Genomic DNA, 17,925 nt, shown 5'->3' with positions numbered 1-17,925 from the left:
ACAATCAATGTGACAGATCTCATATTTCACTGTTTTTACCCTAAACTTCTGCATTATTAAATTTGTGTAATATTACATATCTACAACACATTTAGACCATGTTGCAAGAGTTTATAAGACAATTCTACACATATCATCTCATTTGGTTCTTCCAACATCCCTGTCACTTACAGCATTATTATTGTAGTCGTTTTACTATATAACAGTCCAACAACTAACAGACATAGGTCTCCTGTTCATTTCTACTAAACTGTGAAACACTGGATCAGGTTTACGTGTCTTTAGAATGTAACTGTAACATTTATAGACAATCCTAGGGGCAGTACAGTATTAAAAAACAGACTTGGGAGACAAAAAACAATAGTTTGAATTAGCTTTGCACTAATTAACTGAGTTTTGGCAAGTCATTTAATCTCCCTGTGCTTCATTTTCATATATAAAATGGAGAGAATAACAGCATCAATCTCATAGGGTTGTTAAAGATTAAATAGGTTAATTAGTACATAATTTAGAAACAATGTTTGGCAAATAAGTGATGTTTGTGAAATAAAAAATAAAATCTACTATGATTAAGATAAAGATATTCACTTTATTTTTATTCAATGAGAAACTCTGCAAATATAGACCTTTCATAAATATTACTTATGATCAACAGATATAATAATACAGATATACAGAATGCTGAATTATATGCTTAGAAGCCATCAAATAGAAGTGGGTTTCAAAAAATATTAAATCAGAAACTACGATTTTTTTGTTCTTTTCTTAAAACAGTTATAATAAGTTACGAATTCTGTACATTTGACAGCAGTAAACCAAATCCTATTATAAAGATTTAGAGCACAATTATTAAAATATAGTTTTTTCTCTTCCTTTACCATATTTACCTGTATAATGGCAGCATCTATGGATGCTTGTAAAACTGTAAACCCTGAGGACCAGTACTGAGCAGCCTCACACGATTTTGAACAGCCAGCTATGGGGAAAAAAATGTGAGACATAAGATTTTGCACAACATGCAAGTGCCTTCCTTCTTTTAAAGATCATATATGGAGAGTTACCAAAGTAATATAATTAATCAGTCTCTACAAAGCCAAAGAAAATAAGCAATTGCCCTTAAAAGGCAAACAATATTTATCATACTCCTGATTATTTATTTGAAATTTCTGAAATAAGAGAGTCATGTGTGTTAGGACACTGAATAGTAAATTAATACAAATGGAAAGGTAGAAATTAACTGTAAACATAGTTATTTAAAATGTCACTTTTCTGTTTTAAGGGAAGTCATTCTACAATGACATCAGCTTTAAAGCACTTCCAGACGCAAGGACAAGTCCAGGTTAAGAGGACAGAAAAGAAAAATTCTGGTAGGGCTTTTTGGGATCAAGTCACAAATTCAGTACTTAGCATAGCAACTTTAACATTGCTCAATAAATGTCAGTGACTGATAATATCTCTTCATAGGTTTAAAGATTGAAGGCTGTTTTCCATGTTTCAAACATAAAACTAATAAAGTTTATCGATGGAAGACCTTGAGATTTTAAAGATATGTAATATACCATATGTGAAAACAATTACATGGAGAGAAAAAATAGATTTAGAAAATCACACAATTCAAGATACAATTTTGTTTTATGTTACTGTAATCAACAGAATATATACAAAAGTATTAAAATTAAAATGGATGTTATATAAACTATATTTTATATTATATATGTAGATGTAGACAGACAGATATTTGGGTATACTTATATATTTTTATGCTATACCCCAGTGTTCTTATCTGAACAAATAAGTATAGTTGAAAATGCCAACGCTGGATCCCATTAAATTTTGTATGTATAAACTAAGAGTAGCAAAAGCATACATTTAACTGATTTTCAAAGATCATTTAGGGCTATTTACCTCTTGAATCCATATAAATAGAAGATACTGGAATTGTATCAGGAAAAAAACGGAGTTCATAGGACATGAAGTCTTTGAAAACCACACCTACAAAGTTGCTGGACTTAGAAAGACTGGATGCTACCAATTCTTTTTCATTTGTATATTCTTCGGTAATTATGACTATAAAATATTACAATGATATAGTTAATTCACAAATTAAAATAGTTAAATATAATACAACAGACCAAATTTACCATTATATTTATGAATGTAATATTTTACAAGCACTTTTATTTTATGCTCTAGCTTCTCAGAAAATGACAACAGCCTTTCTAAAACAAAACACTAAATAATAAAATAGTACAATTTTACAAACATTTCTCAGCTGTCATTTGATCACATAAATTATGTCAGTGTAATATATAGTTATTAATATGATAAAATAGAGTACATACTTTATATGCAATATATGTATGCAGTTCACTCATCTGTCTCAAAGAAAACTATACAAATAACTCTTTACAAAATAAACGGATATTTTACTTTCAAATATTTCTTCTTATGAATAAAATTCCATAATCCTTCTCAGAAATGTTTATTAGCAACTATGACGCAACTCTTCTTTGAATAAAAATTATCTTCTAAACATTTAAACCCAATATTGCTTGTTCCTTTCTTAGAAGATATATGGAGAAAATACTGTAACCATCATTCAGCTCCTTTCACATCCAATAATCCTTATTTTTAAATATTTTCTTGAAGTTTTATTTGAAACAATTAGTCTTCACTACAGAAGCTTCAGACGTGGTGAAATGGAACAAACACAGGCTTAGTTCTTAACTTCATTACTTATTAACTATGTGAGCACAAGTAAGAAACTTAATTCTTCAAACTTCAGTATCCTCATCCACATTACCCAGCTGATCACTGAGTTGTTAAGATCAAATGCAGTTACAATCATGAAAACGCTTTGTAAGTTATAAAGCACTATTGAAATGTTAATTGTAATGATTTTCCAGACCTTTAAGGTGCACCTGGAACTCCAGGACTGATCTGAATAAAAAGGGTGTTAATTCAACATCCTACAGGTTACATGTTATCATGTATGTATGTCTACGCCACTTTTGGATAGTTCTGTTGTTAAAAAGACAGAACTTAAAAAAAAAAAACTACATATTTTTACTATTTTGGCATCTAAGTTAATACATTGACTTGGATTTCTTTGGCATATATGCTTTTCTCCTACTCAGAATTACCAATGAATTTTGTTTTCAACATTCCTGATGAGTTTTTTGAGCTCGCATGCTAAATTCTTATGCTATCCATGCTACTTGTGCTTAATATGATAACCTAACAAACATATTATATACCAATAAGAAATGTGTTTGACAAAAATATTAAATAGTAACAAGCCAGAAAGAAACCAATGGTGAAAAAGTTATTTGGCTCCTGACTGTATAAACATTTTCTTTTCGGTAACACATTATCCAATAATGTGATGATACATACTAGAAGTTAATTACCACTGTTCTATATAAGACAACATGTTAACCTGTTACTTTCTACAATTCAGCATTTCATTAAATCAACGATGATTAGATGAACATTTCTTTCACTTTCTCTAGTAGTTCTCCCACAGCCACTTTAGGCTCATTAGTGTCTCATTGTTTACACTGTTGTCCAGTCCATTTCTTTAGGAGAAGAACAACTTGAGAGAAACAGACTTAGGTACTTAACCACAGTCGCAGTCTCCAAAGCTAAATACTTCAGTTTACACCATATACCTCCATAAATAGGCATGGCAATCTGAAAAGATTATTGCTTTATAATCTTTATCATATATTTCTAGATTCTTAATTATTATGAGTCAGAATCAAAATGTAACGTTCCTTCAAATCTTTTATCCTGTATAAATATACTTATTTTATAAATGGTCTAATAATTAAATATAAAATATTAAAACTTAATCCGCTTTCTATTACCAAGATTATAAATTAAGGTTTCACAAGAAACATAAGGTAGCAGAATTAAATGATTTTAATATTTTTATAAAACTATACTTTGGTGAAGGGACATATCTCAAGTGTTAAGAATGTTATTTACTCAATAAGGCAAGTAAAGAAATATCGAAGAGGTTTTCTGTTACAGATAGAATACATATATAAGCTTACAATACCATCAGGAAGGTGATCAGTAGAAACTGTTTGCATGATGTTTCTTGTAATATTAGTCACTGGAGTATATCCAAGAATTAGGTTAGAGAGGATAGATTTGTCCAGAGGGTTAAGTTCTATATCAGGCACTTCTTCATATTTCTTATTGGGATGCATCATGCTAATTAATATTAACCAAAACAAAAAAAATAATGGAAAAAGAATTTCCTATAATGAAGGAAAGAAAATGATTACAAAGTGTAACAGTGGCAGCAAAAATCATTAAGATTTCTATGCAAATATAATTAATACTTAGAAAAAATGAGGAATTTGGGTTTCCTTTCTTAAGTACAAAAAGTAAAAACCAATTCTATCCTAGAAGAAATATCGCGTTGAACATCTCACCTGACCCAAAAGGCATATTAGATAATTTTTCCTTTATATTTACTTTTATTGAAATATTTTAAAATTCAAGTCACATAATATATTAAAATGATATAAAAGCTAATATTTAAACATCTAAGATTACTAATGTAAAATATAATAAATTTACATACATAACGTTATTAAAAGTAACTTATCAAACATCCCTATGAGGGATCACTTATATAAAAATTTCTTTATTCAATTCTAAATTAAAACTCACGCTTTAATTCTACCTAAATGTGTACTATTGATATTAAACTCAGTTAAATTCAATAGTCAGCTTTAACAGGGATAAACTATTTATTGTTTCATCTTGCTGTTTAATTGTTCTGCTGGTTTTAGGAGAAGATGAACAATATATTTTCATCCTTTAAAATTATTATTAACTACTTAGCCAGAGTTCTTGCTTTCTTTTACCTTTTAAAGTAATGTATGCTTATGGGAACAAATATAGGACATAATTTTAGTAATCTTAGGCAATTCCATCCAGAGTCCAAAAGATGAGAGGTCATAGGGAATAAACTGTGAAATAATGTTCCACAAAGTTATCTGTGGAATTTACTTTTCATTTCATGAAACTTGGAAAAAGCATGCGTAAAAGTTCAAAATTAAACATTGATATTAGCAATTAACTAAATTTAGGAATCATTATTAAAATTTTTAACATTTAGAAAACATTAGGCAACTTAGGTACTCTTCTGTGGCTAACATGACAAGTTTTCACTTCACAAGAAAATTAAAGGGAACTAAGGACCTAAGGAAATTATAATAAAATTGTATCCAGCGAAATAAATCATCTCGTCAAGACAGAACATGTCAACACAAAATAAACTACGACAAGGCATAAGAGTCATTCAACTGACCTGAACGCTACTTTTTTTAGTCCTGCATTTAATTAGGTAATTCTTCAGCAGAAGTGTTCTGGTCTGTCTCCAAACTCCCACCTCCCTAATTGCAGTAGCCATGTCTTCTGGATCCGTCTATTAAAGGGGGTAGATAAAAAAAAAAACCTGGAACCACACAGTCAAGAATATGCCATTTTTAATGGCAAAAACAGACAGACAGACAGACAGATGTTTCAGTCTCAGGTTAGATGAAGTTAAGTATAAGCCAAGCTCTCTCTCCTACCTGCACAGAACAACAATTTGAAGACCCTGAAAAAATAAAGAGTAGCATGTGAAACAGAGGAGAACCAGAATTCAAAATATTGCTCAACCAACAATGAGCTCACCACTTTTTCTCTTTTGGTATCGCCCAAACTGAATGCACTGCAAGTAGGCAAGCTGAGGCACCAACCTTTTTTTGTTTTCTATATTTTCTTATGCCCCTATCCCCAAGCCATCCCATGACAGCCGTGTCTGACAGCAGTAATGAAAGCTTAATGTAGCCAAAACTCTGAGGCAAGGGAACTTTTTTCTCCACTAAGTGGAACTATGGTTCTAAGAGGGTGTGTTGCCAAGCAACAGGTTCGCTCTGCTTGCCCTGAGATGAGCCAGTAAGTCCAGGGGCAAGTCAGTGGAATAGAACGGGTTTATCCGTCTTTGTAAGCAAAGACGGAAGACGGCAGACTAGCATCCTCAAAGCCCACCTTCCCAGAACAAAGACTACAGGTCAGTTATATAGTGGGGAGGATGTGCAGACATGCATGGAACTATTTTTGAAATGCCGTTTCTTCAGACATCTGGCCTCCAGTGGCCTCAGGGTCTGTTCTCAGTTCCCAATAATCTTCCCTTTGTCGTCCCTTGTGACTGATGTTCCTGCTTTCCAGAAACTGGAGATACGTCAGAGACTCATTCAAGGCCCTATACCCTGATTTAGCTTAAAGATAATAAGAACAAAGCCTAATGTCTATGTGTAACATAAAGATTATCATTTAACTTGTTCTGCTTACTTGTTCTCCCACTGCTTTATTCTTTACTTCCTGCCACTGGTCCAGGGATGCGGTGGATGCAGTTGCAGAAGTGTGCGACACAATGGGGCAAATAAACCCCAGCTTTCTGATTGGAGGATGGGAAAAGAGGAGCCACAGGGAATCTGAAAGTAGCAGCAAGAGCAAAGAAAAAGAGAGCTCAGGAAAACAAGACAATAATGTTGTTTATTAACTCCTAGACTAACCCCCAAATGGGGCACGCATGGTTCTAATCCTATTCTGCATACCAAAGACTTGAAGAACCAAACTAACAGGAGACAATGCCCAGATCTAGTCTGGTCAGTGGATGGAAGCACACAAGGACAGATCCAAATTGCACTGCAAAGGCTTTTGAAAACTAAACTGAAATTAGAACCACAGCTTAAAGAGTGCTGAGTAGAACTTGCAACCTGAACCTAACCAGGTCGACAGCACACTAAAAGAAAATATCAACACTCTCCATAGGATTAAAACAAAACTCAAAGTCTCATACAGTCCAACATTACTCAGCAAATGAAGTATGTAGAAAATATCAACTCTATTAAGAAATGAAAATCAACAGATGGCAATGCCAAGTTGAAATAGACTTGGGAATTATGTGACAAAAACTTTAAAGCCACTATTAAAAATGTGCTCCAGCAAGCAACAGCAAGCACTCTTGAAAACAATGAAAAATAAAAAACCTCAGCTAAGAAACAAGACATAAAGCAGCACCAAATAGAAATTTTAGAACAAAACACAAAATAACAAGTAAGACTCATGGAATACACTCAAAAGCAGAATGAAGACAACAGAAAAGATTCTGTGAACTTGATAAATCAACAGAAGCTATCCAATCTGAACAACAAAGAGAAAAAAGGTTTTCTTAAAAAATTAACAATGAGGGGCTAGCCCTGTAGCCAAGTGCTCCACTAAAGTTTCACGTCCTCCACTTCAGCAGCCTTGGTTCACAGGTTTGGATCCCAGGTGTGGACCTACTCCACATACCCGCCATGCTGTGGAGGCATCTCACATAAAAGTAGAGGAAGACTGGCAAAGATGTTAGCTCAGGGCAAGTCTCCCTCACAAAAAAAAATGAACAATTACTCCAGAGAACAGTGGGACAATAACAAAAGCTCTAACATTCATACTATCAGACTCATAGAAGGAGAGAAAAAAGAGTGTTAATGCTGAACAGATATTTAAAGAATTCATGTCTGAAAACTTCCCAAATTTGACAAGAGATAAAAACCTACAAGTTTCAAGAAGCTTGGTGAATCCCAAACAGGATAAATCAAACGAAATCCACACCCATACACATCATAATCAACCTGCTAAAAATTAAACACAATGAAAAATCCTGAAAGCAGTCAGAGAATAACCGTATATTACCTACAGGGAAATAATGATTTGAATGAGAGCAGGCTTTGCTACAGAAATTGTGTGGCAAAACTGGAATACTCATACACTGCTGGTGGGACTGCAAAATGGTTCAGCTGCCGAGGAAAACAATTTGGCAGTCCCCCCAAAAGCTAAACATAAAATTACCATATGACTCCACTATTCCACATCCAGATATATACCCCAAAGAACTGAGAACAGGGACTCAAACAAGTGCATGTTCACAGAGGTTCACAGCAGCACTCTTCATAATTGCCAAAAGGGAGAAACAGCCCAAATGTCCATTAACAGATGAATGTATAAAGAAACTGGTATACATACACAATGAAATACTACTCAGCCATAAAAAGGAATGAAGTACTGACATATGCCACCACATGGATGAACCTCCAAAACATTATGCTAAGTGAAAGAAGCCCAACACAGAGGGTCAAATATGATTCCATTTATATGAAATTTCCAGAATATATAAATCCAGAGAAATGGAATGCAGATTGGTGGTTACCAGAGGCTGGGGAGAGAGAAGAATGAGGAGAAACTGCTTAATGAGAAAGGGGTTTTACTTCAAAGTGATGGAAATGAATTTCACCTCAATAATTTGTTTTTAATTGTATAAGCTAAATCGTTGTACCTATCACTTTCCAGTGTCTCCATCTGCTGGGGTAAGTTCACCCTTTGGAGGTCCTTGGAGCCTTTTCTGCCAGTGGACCTCTGTTGGAGTTATATCAGTTCTTCAAAGAGGTCATATTAGAGATGAGTTCAAAAGAGAAACGGCCAGAGTCTCAAGTGTAATCTCCATGGTCCCTATTCCAACTTGCCTACCCCAGTAACCTAGGATCTCTGCATACCAAAAGGTATTGAGAGGGCAGCCTGCAGGAGACACCAAGAAAGTCCTGTGAAGCCTTCTTCCAGAGCAATATTTGTTGCCGTGTTTTACATACACCTATCTATGGGGGCCATTGGTATGACTTCCCTCCAAAACAAAAAGAATCTATTCCAAGCTGGCTGACCATCTCCACCTCGATAAAAAAACAGGCAACCTTTTAGAGGCAGCTTGGTTTACTCAAAAAAGGAAATATCTATAATTAAAGTTTGGATTAAATAAGCATCCTCCTTATATGCACAGAAGAAAGATGAGAGAGAGAGAGTTTTTTTAATTTAACAATGGGATAAAGGACAACTTTTACTTTCTTTGGTTTTTTTTCTATATTCTGAATTTTTCCATTGATGCGTGTTACTTATGTAGTAAAAAAAAAATACACAATGAGACACACCGTAAAAATATTAAATCACTAAATTAAAGACAGCAAAACTAAAGCAGTCAAGAATGGAGGATACATTAAAAATAAACTCTTCTAACAGCTTCATTAACGTTATATCAGATTCTGTAAAGAACTGATAATCATCTCTATGCCAATAAGAAAGAAAAAAACAAGAAAAACCACACTCATTCAAGGATGATTTACTACAAAACAAACACAGAAACACTAACCAATACAGCAAGAACATTCTCAAGATATCTGCCAAAACACATTGATTTAGTGGGCACCACTGAATTATTCATTCAAATTGAACACTGCATGCTTCATTCTTCATTTTTTAGAAAACAGGCCCCTCATAAAGTAGCTGATGGACTCACAATATTTTCCTTCTTTGAGAACTGCTCCCTGAACTCAGGGTTGAGTCTTTAACAGCCTTTTCTGAAACCCATGAACCTCTGCACCCACGCCACCCCGAGGCAGGGCTTTTTAAACTACAACTTACTCCTGCTCCACCCACCCACCCACCATCCCAAGAGACACACAAACCATCTTCATCACCACCACTATCACCTCCACCACTACCCCCGAGCCATATCAATTACATTTTCTCCTGGCAGTATGGAATTTTTAACTAAGAGACGCAGAGATGGGAGTCATGGAAACAGTTACATTAACGGAATTATTTACAAAAGAAAGTTCCTACATTCTTGGTACTAAGCATTCCCCTAAGGTGTGATACCTACTGTGCCTAAACCTTGATTTTTCTTCCCTATAGTATGTGACACACCTTATTATCCACCCAATATATTTTATTGTCACTTAAGCTAGCCAGGATCAGATTCTACTTCTTACAACCCAAAGCACTTAACCAATATAACAGTATAATATGTACTTAACTCCATAGTTAGAATACTCATAAAGATAACAGTGATTTTTCAAAGTGAAGCATGGAAGAACAGGGGATGTTAAAAACCTTCCTGCCTCCCCTCCCTAGTAAGCATAGAATTCCACCGATACCAATGGCAGTGTGTAGGGGCAGACAAAAAGTTGACAATCACTGATGTAAAGTTTTTAAAGAAGGTTTAAAATAATATTAACAGGGAAATATTTCTGCAGAAGATAATATACAATGACTAATTAAAGGAGTCATTTCAGTGTCTATTCAATCTTCGGTTACTTTCATGTCCTTTCTTCCAAAGCAAAGTCCCTTCATCAGCAAAAAGCGCTTTCACAGTATTTTCCCTCTGCAACTGAGCTCAATTCTTTAGGCAGATTTTCTTTCTCATCATTTTTCCTTAGTCAAAATGTTCTGTACTCCTTTGTGCCCAGTACTCTCCGAGAGAACATTCTACTTCTTGGTAGATAACCTCATCAATCCGATGTTGAGTTGATCTATCCTCATCTGTCATCCCTCTCCTCCAAAAAAGATTCAAAATCAACACAACTGTAATATGAGCTATTTATAAAAACAAGATACCACATCTACATTTTATTTTGATACTTTAAAAAGATTTTTATTTTGAATTAAATACCTTTGTAAGAAGAGCTTAACCTATCAAATAAAATTTCAACCTTAGCTTTTCATCTACTTCAGTCTGGAAGAGTGGGTACCGTATCTTTAAATTGAAATGTAGTGCAAACCCTTAGGTGGCTGCTGGCACTATTCTCCCCTCCCCCAACACAATTAAAAAAAAGGGCTACAGTAAACCCAATCAACATCTTCCAACACGCTGAAAGAAAGTGGAATCGATAAACATTTATGGAAAAACATATCATGACGAAGAGGCACTGAAATCAACACAAGAATTAATAATGCCTGCAGTAATACAGTAGAGTGATTAGGAGTGTGACCTCTGGAGCCAAACCAACTAAACAAGAACCCTGCCTCTGCCTCTTAGTAGCTTTGTGACCTTGGGCAAGTAACTTTTCTGTGTCTAAGTTTTTTCTTATCTGTAAATGGAGTAATAATTGTACCCACTTCTGTGGGGTGTTAGAATGACTAAAAGAATTAATACATGTAAAGCTGAAAATGGTGCCTGGTCCATGGCACATAATTATACACGTTGATCACTACTGTACATAAAAGTAGTATATCTAATATCCTCAAAAGGACAACAGTGCGGGCTCTGTGGCCCAGTGGTTAAGTTCATGCGCTCTGCTGCGGCGGCCCAGGGTTCGGATCCTGGGCGTGGACATGGCACCACTCGTCAGGCCACGTTGAGGCGGCGTCCCACATCCCACAACTAGAAGGACTTGCAACTAAGATATACAACTATGTATGGGGGGTTTGGGAAAATAAAGCAGAAAAAAAAAAAAGATTGGCAACAGTTGTTAGCTCAGGTGCCAATCTTTAAAAAAATAAAATTAAATTTAAAAAAAGGACAACAAAGAATACCACATTCATGAAACAAGAACAAGGCAATTAAGAAAAATCTACCAGAGAACTTAGAAATGAACCAGATTGATAGAAATAAAATTCTCAGTAGATGAGGTGAATGGCATCTGAAGGCAAATTAGTGAGTAAGAATAAAGACTGAGTCAAGGAAATCCTCCAGAATGGATGACCAAAAGATAAAGAAGAAAATGATGAAAGGAAAGTACAAAATCTGTTATGAAATTATACAGATGAATGAGTATTATGACTGACTTGAACAAATTCATGTTTCTTATATTCATAAGCTCTAGTCTAATCATGTGAAAATGTTAAATTTCAATAACCTTGAACTTCTATTTATTCAAGTTACTAAAAAAAATATTAAAGAAGAAAACTCAACTGACTACTTGTTTTCTTCATGATATGAAACCCCTGATTTGGCTGTTCGATTGAAGAAAAAAAAAAAGAAACATTCTTAACATTGATTCTTTAGAGACCTTTAGTTTAATGTCCATCTAAACAAAAACTTCAAGGCTGTAGTTAGGTTTTGTAAACTGACAACAATGAACCTATTTGCCCTTCTTGCCACCCACAACCCACAGAGCCTAAAAGCAGACCAATTTGAAAAGGGTCATGGGGAATAAATCAAGCAAGGACTGCTCTGCATAATAACGGGAAGTACTAACTCTACTGTAAAAGATTCCTTGCAGGAGGCCAGCTCCGTGGCTGAGTGGTTAAGTTCGCGCGCTCCGCTGCGGCGGCCCAGGGTTCGGATCCTGGGTGTGGACATGGCACCGCTGGTCAGGCCACGCTGAGACGGCGTCCCACATCCCACAACTAGAAGGACATGCAACTAAGCTATACAACTGTGTACAGGGGGCGTTTCGGGAGATAAAGCAGAAAAAAAAAAGATTCCTCGCAAATTATAAGTGCTTAGGAAAACATTCTGTTTCCCCTTCAAGTGTTGAGACCACGCTGTCTCTGAGAATTATGTTTGTCCTTTGGAGAGAAGACAGAAGGAAAAAGAATAGAAAAGGGGTGCCTACAACTCACCCTGGTGGGGTAATCACAGAAGTCCCCCCTTCTCACTAGCATCCCCCACTGTTCTGCAGGGTTTGGAATGGGGAGACAGACAAAGGAAGGATGTGGGAAGGCAGGGCTTTCTACACGGAACGACTCAGCCAACGATAAAGAGATGGTGTCTGAGCTGAGACCCGCTCCTGTCGGTAGGGGAACGAGGTTTCCTGAAAGAAAGATGGAGATCCACCGAGCAGACATGAAAGTGGTGCTTCTGACAGAAGTGTATTGCTGAAAACAGGGCTGAAAGTTAGAAATGAAGTATGGCCAGCACAGGGACATCTATCTGTAAAGAGTTTAACTTCTCAGGTGCCTTTTCTTGAAATACAAGAAAACCCAACTTAGCAGAGAGTTCTAAATTTCCTCTTCTATACTATAATCCTTTAATCATCCCAAACTTTATATTCTTAGGTGGTGGCATTCAAAAGAAAAGGAAAAGGTAATAAAGGATGCTTGGCCTGCCCCACATTTAACACTGGCTCTAAGTGAGAATAGAATCAGACAATATCCAGGAGTTCACTCACTAGGGGTGGAGTTCATACAAGCCCATGGCAGAGCTGGAAATGGTGGAGAGGACCACACAACATTAAACAGCAGCTTTTTGAATAGACAACACATATAAGACCATCTGTTTTGCAAAACATGAAGACTGTCTCTTAGACAAAATCATCTTCTTGCAAAATTCTCTTTTGTAGGAAGACGATTCTTGAAAGCAAAGTGAACAAGCGAAATGCACTAAAACTTCTAATAGTATATTTTTAACAAAAAATACTTTTTTGGAAAACTTATAATACTTGATATAGTTCCAATTGAAAGTCCTACCAATGTACCTTTAAACCTCTTTAATAAAGTCAATTCTTAACTGCTAAAGAACAATGACAAAGACACACAAATAAGGGTAGAAAATTATTTTTTAAAATGTTTACGTTACTTTCCATTGCTCCACAGCATCCCCAGGGAATGCATTAGTTTGCTGTGAGCTTTAAATAATAATTAGATAAATTTTAAACAAGTAATATCACCAAAGGTTTAATCAAATATTTAACATTCCTAGATAAATAATTTCCTAGATAAAAATAATTCATACTAAATCTAATAAATTGCAAGAAAACTTAAAGCTCATCTTCCTTTTCTAATGTATTAATAATTGACTTAAAATAAAGACTAAAAGTTACATAATCCAAACTTCAATATCAGAAATTCTCTTATTATGGGGCCGGCCCAGTGGCGCAGCAGTTAAGTTCCCACGTTCTGCTTCAGCAGCCCGAGGTTCGCTGGTTCGGATCCTGGGTGCAGACATGGCACCGCTTGTCAAGCCATGCTGTGGTAGGCGTCCCACATATAAAATAGAGGAAGATGGGCACGGATGTTAGCTCAGGGCCAGTCTTCCTCAGCAAAAAGAGGAGGACTGACAGCAGATGTTAGCTCAGGGCTCATGTTCCTCAAAAAAAAAAATCACTTATTAATTTATTAAAGAAATATTGATTACTACATTACACATACAATGAAACATACTTCACTTTTCTCAAAGCAATAAAAAATAGAGAAGTTGAGTCATCCTGATGTCCACAGCCATTCTGGTAAGAGATGCGGTCAGTCACCTTCTTAGCAATCTTGGAAAGATTCTGGAAAAGGCTCTTAGCTGAAAATGTTCCCTACCCCCAACAGATAGGGACTATCAGAGGTCACTTCTGGTCCACCCAAGTAGAACTGATTATCACTCTCTTGTTCCACATCTACATCTAATAAATAAGCTGTAATTGCAGTTACCATACTGTGTCATCATTATTTGTTTATGTCTTAATCTTGAACTTGACCATGAGATCCTTGACAAAAATGACTGCCTTATTCATCTTTGCTTCTCTACCACCAATGATATTACTATAACCAATATCATCTCACTATAACCAATATCATCTCACTGCAAATTCCTTTATCAAGACATGCTGAGAGTCCTTTTAGATCACAGGTCTGCAAACTATGACGGCAGAGGTGGGGGCTAAATCTAGCCCACAGCCTGTTTTGTACAGCCCCTAAATTGAGTGTTTTTGCATTTTTAAATGGTTAGGGAAAAATCAAAGAATAATAAAATTTTGTGGAATGTAAAAATTAGAGGAAATTCAATTTTTGTGTCTATACATGAAAGGTTATTGGAACATAGCCATGCCCATTCCTTTCCATATTGTCTATGATTGTTTTTGTACTGCAACGGCAAAGTAATTGAGACACAGACCATATAAAACCTACAAAATATCTACAATCTGGCTCTTTACAGAAAAAGTCTGCTAACCCCTGTTACGGACTAAAAGAGAAAGAAGAAAAGTGGCACATGCATTTAACATTTACTGAGGGATTTATGCACCAAACATAATGAAAAAAAAATGTTAGACACTTTCACTGACTTGGCAGATAGATAAAATTTAATATAATGTGGTAAGTGCAACTGAGGGAAAGACTTTGGGAAAGAGTGGAAGGGGAACTCCAGGCAGATAAAAAAGAATGGAAAAGCTATACTCCCAAAAGGGCTTGACTTAGTATAAAGAACAGGGACAGCTGTGAAGTGGCACAGGCACAGACAGGGAATTGGGGCAAAGGGTGCAGGTGTATACTCTAGATGACACTGTAAACACAGCCACTGGAAATGGCATGGGTAATACCTTGTGTGCAAAATGAGATTAGACACCTTTATTTTGTGCACCCATTTATAGCACCCTGTATTTCCTCTAGCTCGCTCTTCATTCCTAAGAGAGATTGTTTAATGGCCTGGCAATCATATATTTCACTACTCCATGCACTCTCCCAATCCCCAAACCTCTAAAGCTTCCACTCGCAGCAGCATCACCCTCAAATTATAACCTTGATTCCTCCTTTATTGAGAAAACTGGAGCAATTGAATAAATTTCCAAAATGTCCCAGTATCCCTTCTATCCGCTTACCTACAACTGCGCCAAAGGTAATATTATATATTTCAACAATATGCCATTTTGGCCTAAACTGAAGACACTGTTTCCATTATAACTCTGAGCCATAAAGCTTAAATGGAATCTGGTATTAACTATACTTTTAATTTAAGACTTATTTTTTGGAAAAAGAGGTTAAGAACATATTTGGCAAATGACTTGAAAGAAATTCCTGCCCATCTACATCACTGGCTTTTCAACTAAAGAAATAAAAACACTATAAAATCAAGTCTTTTAATTTAACAGGCGATAAATTATAAATGCTCTTTTCTTCTTTAGTGTTTCAAAATTTAATGAAGATAGTGTAATAAAAACAAAGTACTAGTTGTCAATATGACTTAACCTAAATTTTAGGACAGTATTTCTTGCTGAATGGGAAAATGCAATGGGACCCACACGACAAGTTATCCAACGCCTTTTCTTATATATAATAGGTTCCTAAAAGCTTGTGCTTAAAGCTATTTTTAATCCAATTAATTCACACACTAGTAAAGATTACGATTTAGTAGAATATTACAAACTTCTTTTATATGATCATGCATTTTAACTCAAGAGCAGAGATTATAAAGTGTGGCACTCTTGGCACACAGTTTATAGTATCTGAAATATAAAGGACATTCAAATAAACATGTATTAATAAATTTGCTTTTACCCTGAATGTAACATTTCCTATACTAAACCCTGTTGGAAGGAAAATACACTTAAACTGCACATATTCAAGGACTAATACCTTGCTAGTTTGATTTTAACCCAAATACCCCAAGAGCCTTAATAACGCTCTCTTACATGGAGTCCTCCCTAAAAATATGTAATATCACTCTCTGGGCAGACACAAAATATAGTGGAGAAAGCACCAGAATTTAGTCTGGCATCCCTGGGGTGGAATCTCAGCTTTACCTTTTTGCTAGTTGAGACCTTAATAAGTGACTTAACCACTTTGTGACCTATTTTCCCCGTCTGCCCGACTAGAATAACACCGCCAACCTCAGAGGGTGACTGTCAGGATTAAATGAGATAATACTGCGCTCACGGTTGGGAATCCAACATATACTCCTTTTCTCTCTTTCTGTTCCTTCAGAGCGTCCTCGATAGAAAGTAAACGTGATTCTCTTTATTCTTTCAGACTTACTTATTTTAAAACGTCTATCTAAGCCTCAGGAGCACAGAAGAAACCCTCCTTCCTCTACTACGGCTTCAAACCGAGATCGATGCCTCCAGCCGAGCTAGCCTTCTCAGAAGCTGAGAGAGATGTTTGCACGCCTGCAGCTCTTCGCCGTGTTTTAGGAATCAGGGTGTTTCCCCCCTAAAATCGTTGTCATGAGATCTGCGCATTTTCAGCTCACCCAAACTCCCGTGAACACGCACGTATTACATGATCAGCATGAAACCCCCGAGGAACAGCCAGTGCTAATTAGCCAGTTTCGAGGGGAATTTGCGTCCACAACATTTTTTCCCTCTCCCTAACGATGCCCTGGCGATGGAAACGACCTGGTCCAACCCGACGCAGCCTGGCGCTCGTAACCCGGCCGGGCCGGTCCCGGCGGCCCCCGCACCCCGACACCCCGGGGGGAGCAGACAGCACCCGCGACAGCGCTCGCGGCCAACCGCGCTTCCTCCGACGAGACGCGGCGCAGCGTTTCTCGTGCCCCCTAGCCCTCCGACCCGCACACCGCAGCGCCCGACCCCCGAGCCCTCCCCGCCGCCCCTGCTCGACCCCCGCCTCCTTCCCCAGGGAGGCTTCCCCGAGCGAGCCTCCAGCGCCGCCGCTCTCGGCGCCCGCCTCACCTCAGGGCCGGGCCCGGGGCGCAGCGCCGTCAAGCCGCGACGCGCTCGGTCGGTGGAGACCGCGCGGGGACGAGCTCGGCAATGTGTGCGAGAGCGCGGCCCCGCGCGCGCGCCCCAGCGTCGCAGGCCCGGCAGCGCGCCCGAGAGAGCAGCGCTCGGCGCCGGAAGCCGGGCTCCGCCTCCAGCGGAAAGCACCTGAGGGCGGGGCTCCCAGAGGACGGGGTCAGCGGACGCGCGCGCTCCCGCTGCTCCGCCCCGCCCGTCCCGGCGCCGGCGGTGCGGGAGCGCGCCCGTGGAGGTAGCTCACCTGGGGGCGGGGCTCCTAGGGGGCGGGGCGAGTGGGGGCGCGCCGAGACCCGGGTGCTGCGCGTCCGCCGAGCGGCAGAGCCTTGGGAACCCTGCCTGGTAGCTCCGCCCAGGCCGTGTGGTCCTCGAATCTGCGTTCCCCGTGGAGACCTCGCTACGCTCTGCCTTGAGGCACAGGCACAAACAACCCGCTTGAAGTCAGGGGCTCGGGTCTGAGTCCAAACCTGTGACCTTGGCCTGCTGCCATCTCATTGCCTCCCGGGTCACATCTAATTTTAAGAATCTTTGCTGTTTCCCGGCTTTTGAACAGTTCTCTTCCAGGACTACATTTTAAGTCACTCCGCAGGCCTTCTTCACGCCGCAGCGCCTGGGGTGCAGTGTCCTCATTATCGTAACTACGTCCTCC

At 37.9% G+C, this 17,925-nt stretch overlaps 1 protein-coding gene across 10 annotated transcripts in view; it reads right to left on the bottom strand.

Moving 5' to 3' along the window:
* Nucleotides 1–17,422, bottom strand: part of ABCA5 (ATP binding cassette subfamily A member 5) — a 71,676-nt gene extending 54,254 nt beyond the window's left edge. Inside the window, exons 1-8 of one of the 10 annotated variants that reach the window (XM_023652136.2) lie at nt 9,395–9,650; nt 8,387–8,625; nt 6,358–6,500; nt 5,595–5,620; nt 5,330–5,446; nt 4,064–4,268; nt 1,906–2,067; nt 888–976 (exon numbers count right to left, since the gene is read on the bottom strand). In XM_023652136.2, the coding sequence (XP_023507904.1) occupies nt 888–976; nt 1,906–2,067; nt 4,064–4,268; nt 5,330–5,431 (558 nt within the window). In that variant the 5' untranslated portion in view covers nt 5,432–5,446; nt 5,595–5,620; nt 6,358–6,500; nt 8,387–8,625; nt 9,395–9,650. Of the gene's footprint in view, nt 1–887; nt 977–1,905; nt 2,068–4,058; nt 4,269–5,329; nt 5,447–5,594; nt 5,621–5,762; nt 5,907–6,357; nt 6,501–8,386; nt 8,626–9,394; nt 9,651–16,557; nt 17,015–17,213 lie in introns of those variants that run through there. The other 9 variants (XM_070226970.1, XM_023652135.2, XM_070226972.1 and 6 more) reach the window with 9 other exon arrangements.
* Between the last annotated feature and the right edge of the window lie 503 nt (nt 17,423–17,925).

Source organism: Equus caballus, chromosome 11 (genome assembly GCF_041296265.1).
Source record: "Equus caballus isolate H_3958 breed thoroughbred chromosome 11, TB-T2T, whole genome shotgun sequence".
Lineage (NCBI taxonomy): Eukaryota > Metazoa > Chordata > Mammalia > Perissodactyla > Equidae > Equus > Equus caballus.
Note: the sequence above shows the minus strand (reverse complement) of the source record. Positions and strands in the feature narration are given on the sequence as shown.